This window comes from Oncorhynchus tshawytscha, linkage group LG26 (assembly GCF_018296145.1).
Source record: "Oncorhynchus tshawytscha isolate Ot180627B linkage group LG26, Otsh_v2.0, whole genome shotgun sequence".
Classification (NCBI taxonomy): Eukaryota; Metazoa; Chordata; class Actinopteri; order Salmoniformes; family Salmonidae; genus Oncorhynchus; species Oncorhynchus tshawytscha.
Window position 1 is genome coordinate 9,514,778 of NC_056454.1, and position 15,639 is coordinate 9,530,416.

A 15,639-nucleotide genomic window follows, 5' to 3' on the forward strand; every position below is an offset into this window, starting at 1 on the left:
GACTGTGTTCTTGGGGACCTTCAATGCTGCAGAAATGTTTTGGTAACCTTCCCCAGATCTGTGCCTTGACACAGTCCTGTCTTGGAGCTCTATGGACAATTCCTTCGACCTCATGGCTTGGTTTTTGCTTGGACATGCACTGTCAACTGTGGGACCTTATATAGACAGGTGTGTGCCTTTCCAAATCATGTCCAATCAATTTAATTTACCACAGGTGGACTCAAATCAAGATGTAGAAACATCAAGGATGATCAATGGAAACAGGATGCACCTAAGCTCAATTTTGAGTCTCATAGCATAGGGTCTGAATACTTTTTCATTTGTAATATATTTGCAAACATTTCAAACTATCTGTTTTTCGCTTTGTCTTTATGGGGTATTGTGTGTAGATTGACGAGGAAAAATGGTTATTCAATCGATTTTAGAATAAAGGCTGTAACATAACAAAATGTGGAAAAAGTCAGGGGGTCTGAATACTTTCCAAATGCACTGTATAGACCGTTAATGTTGGTATTATAGATCAGAGTAGCAAACGGCACAGTTAATTACCATGTAGTGCTTAGCTATAAATGCTTCATGAATGGGAAAATAGACTTGACTTTACATTGACTGCATGGAATTCATACATAGACCCATCATGTGTGCGTTATAGACCAGTACGGCCAACTTAAATGTCGTGTGTAGGCTGTTAATGAGTTACAAAATAGTTATGATATGACCCACAACTACATTATTTGATCTGTTAAATGTAACCTGAGGATTCATCCCTCTGGGGATCTTCATGAAGCATTGATCTTAGTGAGAAGAAGAAGTTAAGTCACAGGTGTATACTGGCCAGAGGGGGAAATGGGGCTGGTACAGGCTATATATCAGCATACATTTATTTTGATGTATTCACTAACACTGGTATGGCAGAAGCACACTTTTGAGAACAGCCATAATGATGATACTGCGCTGTCATTGTAATGATGCATCTATTAAGATACCTAAATATGACCTCTTACATAGCATGACATGAATGTGCTACAGATATGCTTTGGATATATTTCATAAATCTTTAATATGCGGTTGGGACCTGTTATAACACATTCATAAAATGCTTATAGATGTGTAATGAATGCATTATGGAACATTTGATCTCATGAAACCTTCAAAGTCACTTCCTGGAGTAGCTCAAACTGCACATGTTATGTTTCCATGTGACGTCATTTTAAAGGCCTTTTGCAGACTGTTACGATTATCACGTCACATTGTTCGATGTTACCAAATACAAATCTTGATAACAACTTGGCCAGATTGTACAATTTGCTTCAGTTCTACGATTGGCTTGCGAGGCTACTTCAACTGCAGTGGTGTATAGTGCCAGCACCAGCAGCGCAATAGTTCATTGATGCTTATGCTCTGGTGATGTGTGTTTCGAAAAGCTGAACGTAGCAACGCATTTTAGAATTAGTTTTCACATACAAACTTTATATGTCCGAACTCAAATAGACTTTGTTTATTTTGTTTGCTGATTTTGTGCATTTATCAAAATCCCATCAGTAAGCCTGTTTTCAGATGTGTCATCGAACTAATATATTCATCTGACTATTCACGGTAATAATTATTGATCCGTCACAGGGATCGGCTCGGTACACCAGCCACACTACACAATTAAGTCAAAACAAATGTTACACTCCCAGAACTTTGTCGGAGCCTATGACTGCACATAGTGGTACTTAGACCTTGTCACAACTGAACGAGCCAAGACGTCCGAAAATTGTTTACAACCTAAGAATTTGCAGACAACGTGGACATTTTGTCTGGGATGGCAAAATCGTGCCACAAAACGGCTAAAATCGTAGTCAGCAAAGGCCTTAACTGACTTAATTTGGCTTCAATGCGCTATTGAGTCTTCACACAGGAATCTTGTCACGTGATCGATGGCTTTGTCCATTCACATATACTGTAGTCATTGACACCCACACACTCAGCCAAAACGCATGCAGCAAAAGGATACCCAGAGCTAAACTATTACCCTTCTTACACCAACTGCAGCTATGTTCCCTTCAATTGCTTGCTGATGGAAGAAATTGAAGCGTTTTGATGTTTTATCAGAGACTTGGTCACACAGTTCAGGAGGGGTTTGGGGACACTAACAGCATTCCAACAAAACAAAAAACAGCCTTGATGACAAAGAAGTCAACCACAATGTTACCAATGTAAGTATAGGTTTTAGGTCAAGGATTATTTTAACCCAAATCTCACTCCTAGCCACTGCTACCTTTGAGAGAGTAATTTTTTATTTATTTTATCAGATCCTAGTCCTAAATAATGGAGGACAGGAAGAGTTTCCTTTAGACTACTCGTGTACATACACTGCCTTGGCTCGTCATTAGGCATGTTTTGATCGGCTTTCACAGGCTCAGTAAGAATTTGATATTTGTGTTTTATATGATCATGAAAATCATATCCCACACACCCACAACAAGTATTGATGCTGATTTTCATATCAATGTTTTTTTTTTACCCTGTTGATTTTATTACAGGACAACATTGATTTGGAGTTGTTCTTTGGAGGAACCGAACGCAATTCAGAAACACACCTTTAGCATCTTCACCGGCCACTGCAGGGGCTTCAAGGTCGAACACACACACACACACACACACAGTCAGAGACAGACAGACATCATACACACCTAGTCGTCACAGCATCACCTTTTGATGGCCTTGCCTTACCTCCAGAGCTATTTGTAGGTAAAACATGAAAGTGGAAGGAAAGCCCATGTCCACTAATCCCGTTGAACCTTGAGATTGACAGACCGACTGACGACAGAGTAACACCTAACAATACCATCTCTTTACAATGTTCTATGTGAAAATATAGCGCTTGTTTTAGATCTTGGCATGGTTTCTTCTCGGCGTGGGATGGTGCAGAAAGATAAGGGCTAGATGGGAGGCTGCTTGCTGATAAGGAGTCTGTGTGTTTCATGGGCTCAATACGTTCCGCACAACAACAGTATACAACCACGCACACGTCGCAAAGAATGACACAACTTCCGCGAAAGAAAGTAAACTATGGTCTCCTTTATTTATTTTTTGCTCATTTTAATATATCTATTTATCCGTTATTTTTCTACATACGAGTCCTTTAAAAGTATGTCGTCATGCTTTAGGTGCAGCTTCAGAGTGGGAGCACATGCAAAGATGGTGGTCCGGGTACAGGTTGCACAGCGGACGTGGGGTGAGGAGGGTGGAGGAGTTCTCTGACCACCCGAGTGGACCACATAGGGACCACTTAACAGTCACCAGTCACCACGCGGTCAGGGCGGCCGACCGTCTTGACCAAACGACCGACTGGGGACTATAGACCACTGGGACCACTAGGTTATAGGGTTGCAGTTCAGCTTCTTGGAAATAGTTTCGACCTGTCCATTTTGGGGGACGGTTTGTGTCATGACATCATCGATTGACATCTTTAGTGCAGTCAAAAAAAATTAGGAACATACTATAGAGAAGCAGGCAGTCTTTAAAGAAAGTTTCAGACAGTCAGTTTATAAAGAGATTACGACAAGGGGGAGAACAGAGGGGGAGGGGAGCCATTCTTTTTGCTCCTGTTCCGGGTTGGGCCTCATTAAAAAGGGCGTTGGGGGTTATATTGCTTGTGACCTTGATCCAGTTCTCTTGGCTGAGGCCTGCATCGTGGCATGGTTCCCCCTCTGTCGGTGGGGGTAGGGGGGACGTACATGATTCCGAACATACATTTGTATCACAAGGACACAGCAACACAGGACATTTGACTTTTGCTCTACAATGACTAGCAAATCTCTGGCCGTTGCAGTAAAAGAACCTGACTAGCTTTTTTAAAAGAGTTCTAAGTAAAGGACAAAAACAAATCAAATACATCCCAGCAGTTTCATGGGGGGGGGGAACAAGAACTAGACAGTGAAGGAAGAATAGTTGCACAGGCATCACATTTTTAACCAGTATTAATCCTATCCCCATCATTCCACAGCAATATAACATCAGAGAGGTTCACAATATTTACACCTTGGTAATCAACAGCTACAGATGTACTGAAAGAGCCCGACAAGTAAGATTCCATCACGAAGCTGGAATACAACAGAACACAAACCCATTGTTCTATACAAATCAAATAAATTGGTCAAATGAAAGTACAATAACTAAAACATTGTAATATTTTAATCAGCAATTTGTGTGTGAGAAACACAGGTGTTAAAAAAATAATTCCCATTTTTTAAAATTTTGTAGCTCAAAAAGAAAATTGTGGGAAAACACAAGGACATAATCTTTGGTGAAGATTCCACAGCAATCTCTAATATCTTGTTATGACGTTTATCGAGCTGTGTCATGCGCACACACACACTCACCTCACTCTAGACATACACACACACGACACACACAATGCTGGGACTCAAACCAAACACCTTCCCCTGCTGTTTTGAACCAAATATATTGGATATAAAAATACACTAAGTAAAGAATATCTCATAATATCAATCCCTTTGCAGCGTGTCGGTTCAAATTGTGGTTTGTCACTGGCCATCAAGTGCAACGCACAACGTTCAATAATAAACAAATGTACAATGCTGATATTACAGGTATATGACCAAGTTGTCATTACTGGCATCCAGAGTTTATCATGTTGTAGAAATAGTTGAAATAGAAAAGATTAGCACACGGCAGACAGTGGAGAACAGGGCTTATAGAATACCCAGGTATATGGACCAATAGGACTTGGAGCGAGCATACACAGATTGGTCATTTGGTGGGTGGGTGGTACCAAACTCAGCTTTGTAAAAACTCTCATGCGTTTCTTTGTGTTCCCTTGGAAGTTTACTCACACAATGAGCAATCAGCATTCGTGTTGCCTTTAAAGGCCCAGTGCAGTTTTTCCTGTGTTTTATATCATTGTGTACAACAGCTGATTAAACTAACACTAGAAAAGTGTGAAACAATGTTGATCAGTGTTATTTCCTGATAGTTGCTGGTTGAAAATACAATCTACACAGGACTTTTTAATCAGCAGGTTTGCATGGGTGGGAGTTTTGGCTTTCCATGGTGACATCACATGCTGTAAATTGGTTAATAGACCAATAACAAAGAAAGTTCCAAACCTCTCTGCCAATAACAGCTAGTTTACTCCCAGAAAGTCCAACAAAATTCTTGCTTTTTGTTTTAAAAAAAATTCTTTACAGTAAGGTACTTAATTGTTACCCGGAAATGATTTGATATTGATATAAAAACGGCTGCATTGGGCCTTTAAAAGGTATTTAAATGATGACATAAGCTCTTCCCAGCTCTCTATGAATGACATGACATATGGACTACTTTACACCTTCATAACAACCCCAGACACAAGATGTGTTATGTCACCTTACTTGTATTGTGTAGCATGACCATGACATATCAAACTGAGGTTGTTAACATAAGCATTTATAAATGCCCAGGGCATGGATGCATAATGTCCATGAGGCTCATGCTTATGAAGGTGTAATGTAGCTCCTATGCAGTGTCATTGATGGAAAGACTTCATTCCTGTCATTATTCAGTTACAGTGCAATCCTTCAATCCTCACAAAAAAGAGTCAAAAGTTTCAATTCTAAAAACAAAGCCCCTCCCTCCCCAAAAACAAACACATACAAAGAGAGAAAAATGATTTGAAGCTGCCTGTGCAGAAATAAGATGCTGGCATTCAAAATTCACTCGAGGAGATCCTGGTGGTTCCCTACCAAATCAGCTCTGCAGACCTCGAAGACAGTTCCCATGCAAAGCCATGGCTTAAGTCAATAAGAAAAAACGTGCAGCGCCTACCCAATCGCCTAAACTCCCTAGGCCAAAGGACTCGAGGGGAATCATCAACAGCCTCCACCAGGGCCCCTGTTCAAGTATGGAATAGGAATGGGAATGGTTTCAATGACCAACATCGTCATCAAATAAATAAATAAGCGTAAAATGTTCACAAGAGAATATTTCAAATGAATGATGATTCAATGACTGTAACCACCATTTTGGATGAGTATTTAGCATCATGTCCTATGTGCTTTTAATACAGGGGCAAAAATGTAATAAAATAGGAAAAGAAAAGGTCAAATCTCACAATACGTAAAAAAATATACCATGAAGTCATACGGCATTTGGGTTTCCTAGTGAAATTACATTTAACTGAATGACAGAAATGGAATCCGGCCAATCATTGTACATTCTAGTTACAGAAGTACTTATATAGTAACTACATGGTATATGGACAACCTCATGTAAAATCTTACAAAAAAAAAAGACTAAAAAGGATTCCAGTTTAAAATACCATACATTTTTATTGCCATAAGGACATAAAAAGGTATTTGAATTTTAGTTGGTTTAAAACAAACAGACAGACACAGCAAGTGATGACGTCACAGCGATGAGGAATGAGAGCAGAGTGATTGGGGACGGAGGGAGGAGGCCAGAACCACGTGCATTATTTCTCATACACACACTCAGACAGACATACACACACACACATACGCATGTACGCACACACACACGCACGCACACACGTGAAGTCTCAGTGGCTGGTAGATTCGAAGAGCCTCTCTCAGGTCTAGAGAGGGGGGTTGGGGTGCGGTGGGTTGAGTGAAGAGGTTCCCCCCTAATCGCCCGATCAGGAGTTGAGGGAGAACTGGTCCTGCTCGATGGGCTTCTTCACCCAGGCCCCCAGGCCCGACTTGTGGAAGACCTTGATCAGCGTCTGCTTGGCGTTGTGGTACTCTACAGCCGCCTCCTTGGCGTCGTGGTACGAGCTGGGCTTGGACACCTTGATCCTCAGTGTGGATGACAACTGGCGTGGGGAGGGGAGCAAAACAGATGTTGAGATACGCAGAAGACTACTTTGAATAGGATATTGAGGAGCAACTTGTACAGTGCATAAACGTACAACCACTTGATCTGTGCTTCAGCTGGTCTTAATGCTGCCCACACCCTCTGTGAGTAGTGCTGATAGTCATAAACACTAATTCAAGGAGAGCCGTTGTGGTGTGTGTGTGTGTGTCGAACCATTCCGTACCTTGGAGTGCAGGCGAATAAAGCGGCTGTAGAGGGCGTGCTTGCAGAGGCGCGAGGCGCGCCCCATGTCGTCTTTGCCCGTGGTGGCGTTGATGACCTCCAGCGCCTGGTCGCCCACTGCCCAGTTCACGCTGAAGTTGGGCGCCTTGCCCGGCTGCCTCGCCTCTGCGTTGCTGATGCCTGGAATCACAGATAGCCACTCACTCAGCAGCTCTAACTCCACCTTCTAACAGTGAGCATGCAAGGCTGAGCCAATGGGATTCAATGACGAGCCCAGGCATTAACTCTGAAAGTTAACTCCCCTTTCTAAAAGCAAGCACGCAAGTCTAACCAACCGCAAATGTGACTCATGCCCGCTTTATCCTTCTGAGAGCAAGGCATTCGCTCTGAATGAAAGCATATGACTCTTCAGGTTTTGGTGAAGGCTTCTCATCGTGGTTAACCCGAGCCTTTGCTCCACAAGCGAGGGCACGACGGGTCAAAGTCGCGAGTCTTTGTACAGTCTTTGTCCTAGCAGCATCTGTCAGAGATAGCGTTAACAAAATACCCATCAAAACATGATGCTACAATGTCCACCTAGTGTGCCTGGGATAAAGCCTCTATTACAGTACATGTGCTCCTCCAAGCAGGGGCCTAGAGAGAAGATAGATTGGAGGCATAAATCCTTCTTTCAGTGGAGGGTGTTAAACGCCTCGGTTCCTTTCTCTTCTGCAGTGCACTGGGCTGCCTGGCTGGGGGATTATGATTTAAAGGGCTAAATGCTGAGCGTCCACAGCGTAAAGCTCCTTCACGGCAAAACTCCCTAAAGCGGAAAAAAAGTTAATAACCCTCCCATTATCTCTTTACCTGCAGTTCAGGGAGTCATCGGAGGGGACAGAGAGGAGGAGGAAGAGGAGAGAGGGTAAGGTAGGCGGGAAGGAAGTTGAGCGCACCAGTTGGGACAGCTATTGCATTGTGTGAGATCTGGAGGGAGATCAGGGCCATGTTCATTCAGGCACACCATAGAAACACACTTCAAAGCGCCGTGCAATGGAAAAAATAAAGGACAATATGCTGTTACTAGGTAGCCCTCACCCTGCCTTAGCCCCTAACCTGACAACAGGTGTAGGAGGTGGTTTGGACAGTGGGATGGAAGGGGGAATGCACATTATTTTAGCTGTATGTGCTATAGAACACATAGCCGGTTCCAAATGCCGCAAAACAACTTGACAAAGGGATATATAATAAATATCACAAATAAAAATCCTGGAGTCAAATAAATATTTTGAGAGTATCTAAACAGATCTGACCTTATAACAAATGGCTACATGGATTCCACCGATTTGGCACAAAGGGCATGAAGTTATCCAAACTCACACAGGAAGGGTAAGTAAATGTCACCTCAGATGACAACTGCCGTGTTTCAATAAGACTACGGTAGGTGACCCATCTATGTGATTACCCACGGTCCTGCTGGGTATTTACCGTAGAAATTTATACATGATTGGTGTTTACCCTTGTGCCTACTGTGGGTTTGCCCATGGAGTCAGTGTCCGGTTGCATTGGTCTTCACAGAGAAAGCGTGAGGAAACAGACAAGAGGCCAACTAAGCCTCCTCCTAGCCACCTAAGCAAAGTGTTGAAAGTATTGGAGTGTTTGAATGTGCATGCGGTGGCACTTGAGTTAGTCTAGCGTGGAGTGTTCTTTGGCATGAGAGTCTACGCCCGTGTCATGGGCATTAACCACCAAACGGGTGAAAAACGGGGAGGGACTGAAACAGGAAGGGACTACCTTCGACTCGTTTTTTTGTTTTCTGTGGCAAAACGTTTTAAAACATGTTCTGTTGCGTCCCCCAAAATGAACACGACTCTGAGCGCATGAGAGTCTAGGCGCTAGAGTATTGGGGGGGGGGGGCAAAGAAGTAAAGGAGTCAAAGTTTAAAGGTGAAGGGTACTGACCGCTCAATAGAGGCCTGTTGAGGCTGAACTGTTGGGGCAGGTCCTCGATGTCGGCGATGCGCTGGTACATAGCCCGGGAGAGGTGGTCGGCGTGGTACAGGCTGCCCAGGATGATGCTGGAGAAGTAGATGGGCTCCGTGAAGTAGCTCATCAGAGATCCCTGGATGCCCAGCACGTTCCATCTGCAGCAGAGGGACACACACGCATAAGTACACACACACACACATACACACATGCGTACGTACACGTGCGCACGCATAAAGACACAAAAACGTACTCACACACAAATGCGCATCCACAGACACAAACACTCCCGCACAAACACACACATAGGAATGGCTGCTCTGACTCGGAACTATCCAATTGCATTTATTTCACCCTACATTCTATGTTGTTACATTAACCGTCCCATCTTTGCCATACATTTCCTTCCACACGCTCTATGAAGCTATACCAATTGCCTTGGCGAGCGACGACTTCGAAGAGGACACACGCAGGCAGACCATTACCAGATGACAGAAACAAGACCCTGACAAACAGCTTTGATAACTGCCGCTCCTGCTTCCTTCTGACCCGAGGCAGTGTGTGTGTGAGAGTGTGTGAAATTAAGCCACCGACTAGAATCGCAGTCAAGACATGAGTCTCGGAGACCACTCGTTTTCCAGTAGCCCCCGGCAGGGACGTCTTCCATATGCGACGGGGGGGTTGATAGTTGGACTGTATCATTACTGTTGTTCAGTCCATCCACCCACCCACCTCATTTGATTTACGTGATTTTGCCCCTTGTGATAGCAGCTAAACTCAGTGGCCATGGAGGCTCTGGGGTGCACAATCAAAAAACATAATCAGACAAAACATACCACTGCTCTTTTCCAAAAACACACATGCACATGTACACACCCACACACACACACACACACACACACACACACACACACACACACACACTCCCCCACCAACGCACCACACACACACACTTCAGTGTTCTAAAGGGAGAGTGGCGATCAAGCTCAAGTGATTGGGGCTTTTGAGGGCCTTCACAATCAGTTGCTTTATCAAAGAAAAAGCAACTCTGGAGAGTAACACTTCTAATGAGCCAGGAGCAGGAGGGAAGGAGCCGTAAACTAGACCTCCATCACCTTAGCGCCGCCGGGCAGGCCATGTAATCCAAGGAGAAAGGTGTAAAAAAAAACACTGAAATTGCAGGGCTAAGTCAAACAGCGCTAGTGCATTTAGGTAAATAGCCATCGCCGAGTCATTAATCATTCGTACAGGAAGAGATGGCAGGAGGGGCATTTTTTCTCCACCTCACCATTTAGTTGCAATGGTTAGGTTAGGAGAGGACCTGTTGTGTAGAGAACAAGTGTAGGGTAGTCTGTTCTGTGCTGTAAAGTGGTGACACTTTCTATGCCTTGCTCTAATCGGGCTTTGAGCTAGGTTAGCTGTTAGTGCACATGCTACCTGTATACTGTCATCTCGAGTTACATAGTATAATAGCAAGGCCATTAATGCTTGCTCAAAAACATTAGGTGTGTGACACTCCTGTTGGCATTGAAATTGGAGGAAGGGACTAGGAGGGAGAGTTACGGAGTAGATTGCATCATACATTAATGGGGAGGGATAGATAGCTGCGCCTTGACTGTGGACAGTGAGCAGGGTCATGGGCTGACTGCGAAAACACCCGGGTTGGATACCATCAATTCAGCTGCCCCTGATATAGCCTGAATCCAATAAGACTGGGCCTGAACAAAGTGGGATGTACAGGATAACTACTAGAAACTAAGTGCTATCACCTACAGTACCAGTCAAGAGTTTGGACACACCTAATCATGCCAGGGTTCTTCTTTATTTCAATTTTTTTTTTGTATTGTAGAATAATAGTAAAGACATCAAAACTATTAAATAATACATATGGAATCATGTAGTAACCAAAAAAGTGTTAAACAAATCAAAATAGGTTTAATATTTGAGATTCTTCAAAGTAGCCACACTTTGCCTTGATGACAGCTTTGCACACTCTTGGCATTCTCTCAACCAGCTTCATGAGGTACAGTAGTCACCTGGAATATATTTAAATTAACAGGTGTGCCTTGTTAAAAGTCAATTTGTGGAATTACTTTCCTTCTTAATGTGTTTGCGTCAATCAGTTGTGTTGTGACATGGTAGGGGAGGTATACAGAAGATAGCCCAATTTGGTAAAAGACCAAATGAAATGAGAAATGAGAAATGACAGTCCATCATAACTTTAAAACATGAAGGTCAGTAAACTTTGAAAGTTTCTTCAAGTGCAGTCACAAAAACCATCATGCGCTATGATGAAACTGGTTCTCATGAGGCCCGCCACAGGAAAGGAAGACCCAGAGTTACCTCTGCTGCAGAGGATAAGTTCATTAAAGTAAGTTACCAGCCTCAGATTGCAGCCCAAATAAAGAGTTCAAGTAACAGACACATCTCAACATCAACTGTTCAGAGGAGACTGTGTGAATCAGGTCTTCATGAATTGCTGCAAAGAAACCAATACCAAAGGACACCAATAATAAGAATAGACTTGCTTTGGCCAAGAAACATGAGAAATGGACATTAGACTGCTGGAAATCTGTCCTTTGGTCTGATGAATCCAAATGTTTGATTTTTGCTTCTAGTCTTTACAAGACGCAGAGTAGGTGAATGGATGATCTCCGCATATGTGGTTCCCAACGTGAAGCATGGAGGAGGAAGTGTGATGGTGTGGGGGGCTTTGCTGGTGACATTGTCAGGGATTTATTTAGAATTCAAGGCACACTTTACCAGCATGGCTACCACAGCGTTCTGCAGCGATACTCCATCAAATCTGGTTTGCGCTTAGTGGGACTATAATTTGTTTTTCAACAGGACAATGACCCAAAACACAACTCCAGGCTGTGTAAGGGCTATTTTTATTTACTTAACCTTTACTTAACAAGTCAGTTCAAATTCTTATTTACAATGACGGCCTATACAGGCCAAACCCGGACGACGCGGTGCCAATTTTGCACCGCCCTATGGGACTCCCAATCACGGCCGGTTGTGATACAGCCTGGATTCGAACCAGGGTATCTGTAGTGACGCCTCTAGCACTGAAATGCAGTGCCTTAGACCGCTGTGCCACTCGGGAGCCCTATTTGACCAAGAAGGAGAGTGATGGAGTGCTGCATCAGATGACCTGGACTCCACAGTCACCCGACCTCAACCTAATTGAGGTTGAGTGACTGTGGTTTGGGATGAGTTAGGACCGCAGAGAGAAGGAAAAGCAGCCAACAAGTGCTCAGCATATGTGGGAACTCCTTCAAGACTGTTGGAAAAGCATTCTTCATGAAGCTGGTTGAGAGAATGACAAGAGTGTGAAAAGCTGTCATCAAGGCAAAGGGTGGCTACTTCGAAGAATCTCAAATTTAAAATATATTTTGATTTGTTTAACATTTTTTGGTTACTACATTTGTGTTATTTCATAGTTGTGTTGTCTTCACTATTATTCTACAATGTAGAAAATAGTAAAAATAAAGAAAAACCCTTGAATAAGTAGGTGTGTCCAAACTTTTGACTGGTACTGTATAAAACAACTAACTGCTCTAGAAAACCAGGCCACTACACAACTTTGCAATCCTCCATTAATAATTTGTACAATATTATTGTTGTACTTGGATGTAATTTCTGCACTCTATCATAGGCCAATCTAAACAAAACTCGCTGAAAACACACTAAATGATTGCAATTCCAGAAGTACATCAATAACTAGTTTAACCAAACCGTTCATTAATCAAGCATTAAGCTTTTCCTATCAATGATTTATATGTACACTAGATGACTATCAGAGGGCGCTGTTTTGAAGCCATCGTGCCTCCATCTTGACATATCCCCACCATCGTAAAAAAATATTTTGGAAGCTATAGAAATGCATTTATTAATGTAACATTTGTTTTTGCCACTTTTATTCTATTACAGACACCTTAATGCATAATTATATTTATTATGTGAGCTAACATAAAAATAAAAGATTAAGAAATACATACAAATATTTTCCTTTAAGTATAATTTGTTGAAAGTACTAATGTTACTGTCTCCACTACAACAAAAACATACTTAAATACATGTCATTTTGTCCTTGAAGCATTTAATTGAAATACTGTAGAATTCCATTCAAAACCTGCTCCTTGGTTTTGTCTAGAAGGTATACAGCTTTTGTCATTGACTTTTCGTAGCAGGATACGGAGAACTTATACAGAAGGTTAGGATACTTAACGTTGCCGGTAAGGATAATTAGGTTAACGTTAGGAAAAGGGTTAGGGTTATCTAAAATATAAAAATAATTAAACTTTTGACGTCAAATTTGACAAAAGCTGTATGCGATCTAGGCATGACCCAACTTCTTCTGGGGAGTGCCAATACGGCCGAGCGGTGGCTTCAAAGCCTCTCACTGGCCAATACATAGAATCAGCAATACAGGGTTAATATACATCAGTGATTCATATGCATTAAAGAGGCAACGCTGAGTCTGCTATATGGGTGGAAGTGGCTGATAGATACTCTACATCAATGCATGATATGTGTGTGTGTGTGTGTTCTTGTGTGTGTAGGTGAAGTTCTTTGGGGTAGCGGGTAGATATGCCAGAGCCCACTGTCACAGCACACTGAAGGAAGACAGAGTGTGTGTGTGTGTGTGTTTTGACACCTCTTTATCTGTCTATTTCCGTGACATTACCACGGCACACATTGGCAGACACCACCGTAACTTTATGGGTGAATCCGCACCCTTGCACTAATATCGACTTAACGGACACCTTAACACAGACACCAATAGCCTAACTCTGGTTATATACTGCAGCTGTATCTACCACAACAGCAGCTTACTGACTGTAAGGATTCCACTTCCAAGTGCAAATACTGGGCAAGAATTAGAGTCAAATTCATATAAACTCTGTTTAATGTCCAAATAAATTGTTGAATTCAAACACACCACTTTTACGTGGTGTCTCACAATCTTGCTGGCTTTGGAGGAGGATATGTGAGGAAAAGGATACCAAAAGGGGACACAAGGCCATGTTACCTTGCGATCTTGTCACTGCAGGACATGGTGAGCAGCCTCTCTCCCTGTAGCACCCCGTCCCATGTCTGGATGGTGTTGCTGGTCCTCACAGGGATGGTCCCCTCCCCAGACTCTATCTTGGTCCTCAGCTGGCCCCGTGCCTTCCGGTTGGGGTGGCGGTCTCCTTGGTCTGTGGGAGGGGGACAAGGAGAAGACAGATGGATGAATGGATTAACACTAAACCAGTTTCAGTCAGTTTCTGTATTTTCTTTGAAATGTATCACATAAAATCAACATTTTCATGAATGCGGTCAATAAGACATTGATGATCAGCACCAGCAATATATAAGCAATCCTGGCCGCCTGTACACTCTTAACACAGCAGATTTCATTTCATTTCATTTGACAATTTAAAATGCATAAAATATTACACCAGGCAAAAGATGCATATACCAAAATTGTTGAGGATACATACACAAAAAAAGTCAAGATACTTGTTTCCATTGTGGTCTTCTAGGGCATGTGACACCAAATCATCTCGACAGTGCGAAGGGTACAAAAGACAATAACTTTAAATACAACTTCATTGTTATTAATCACAGCATTTCTACATGTTGGAAAGTAATTCAAAAGGCTAACAAGCCTAATCAATCCACTGGCTAATTGTACAAGGGTATTTCCTTTTGTGTTTTTGCGTATGCCGGGAAACAATGTGACAGAAGCATTTATATGTGACATATAAAGAGGGTGAGTAATCAGAGAGAGCGAGAGAGAGAGGGAGGGAGAGAGAGAGAGAGAGAGGGAGAGAGAGGGAGAGAGAGGGAGAGAGAGGGAGAGAGCGAGGGAGGAGAGAGAGAGAGAGAAAGAGAGAGAGAGAAAGAGAGAGAGAGAGAGAGAGAGAGAGAGAGAGAGAGAGAGGAAACATGGACAAAGATCCACTAATTAATAGACTTGTTGAAATGGGTTTGTAATACGCATTTGGACATTCAAAATGAAATTCTAATTAAATGAAACCAGGCATAAGAGGAAAACATACAGGAGTTAATTGAATAAAATAAACAAGCTCCGATATGGAATTCTCAACAAGCGTAAGATTAAATAAGAAAATGTGTCAGCCAGCTAAGTGAGGGGAATGGAGACTGAGCTGACGTGGGGGTTGATTGAGTCTGGCTGTCACATGGGACAAGGTCACTAAAGATGGCATGCCACCAAAACTAATGGGACGGCCCTATATGTACATGTTCACTTAGCGTCAAAATTTAAGCCATTGACATTATAAGCTTACAGTCATATGGAATCAATGAGTGAATCAAAATAAGCCTTGCATTTAAGAGATAGTTCAGCGAATTGCATTCGGTTAAGAGCAAGAAGCGTATGGTCGGAAATGCTGTTTCCGTGTTTATATGAAGGTGTATCACAAATGTATCAATGAGTATAAGATAATTAGGCTTCATATAAACTTAAGGGCAGAACGCATTCACATCGAAGAGCATTGTGCAGGCGCTGGATAGCCTGACATATGCACCTGATGAAGAAGGCAGGAATCATGCCATCATTGTACATTGTGGCACAGAAGTGTCAGCAAGAGGTTTGGTAACAGCTACTACTGTCACAGGT

The 15,639-nt window shown here is 42.6% G+C and overlaps 1 protein-coding gene across 3 annotated transcripts in view; it reads right to left on the reverse strand.

Moving 5' to 3' along the window:
• Positions 1-3,051: 3,051 nt before the first annotated feature.
• Positions 3,052-15,639, reverse strand: part of adarb1b (adenosine deaminase RNA specific B1b) — a 171,570-nt gene continuing 158,982 nt past the window's right edge. For 2 of the 3 annotated variants that reach the window (XM_024388772.2, XM_024388770.2), the window contains 4 exons: positions 14,044-14,212; positions 8,982-9,163; positions 7,046-7,224; positions 3,052-6,820 (listed from right to left, as the gene is read on the reverse strand). In XM_024388772.2, coding sequence (XP_024244540.1) covers positions 6,644-6,820; positions 7,046-7,224; positions 8,982-9,163; positions 14,044-14,212 — 707 coding nt within the window. In that variant the 3' untranslated portion in view covers positions 3,052-6,643. The remainder of the gene's footprint in view (positions 6,821-7,045; positions 7,225-8,981; positions 9,164-14,043; positions 14,213-15,639) is intronic. The other variant, XM_024388771.2, reaches the window with a different exon arrangement.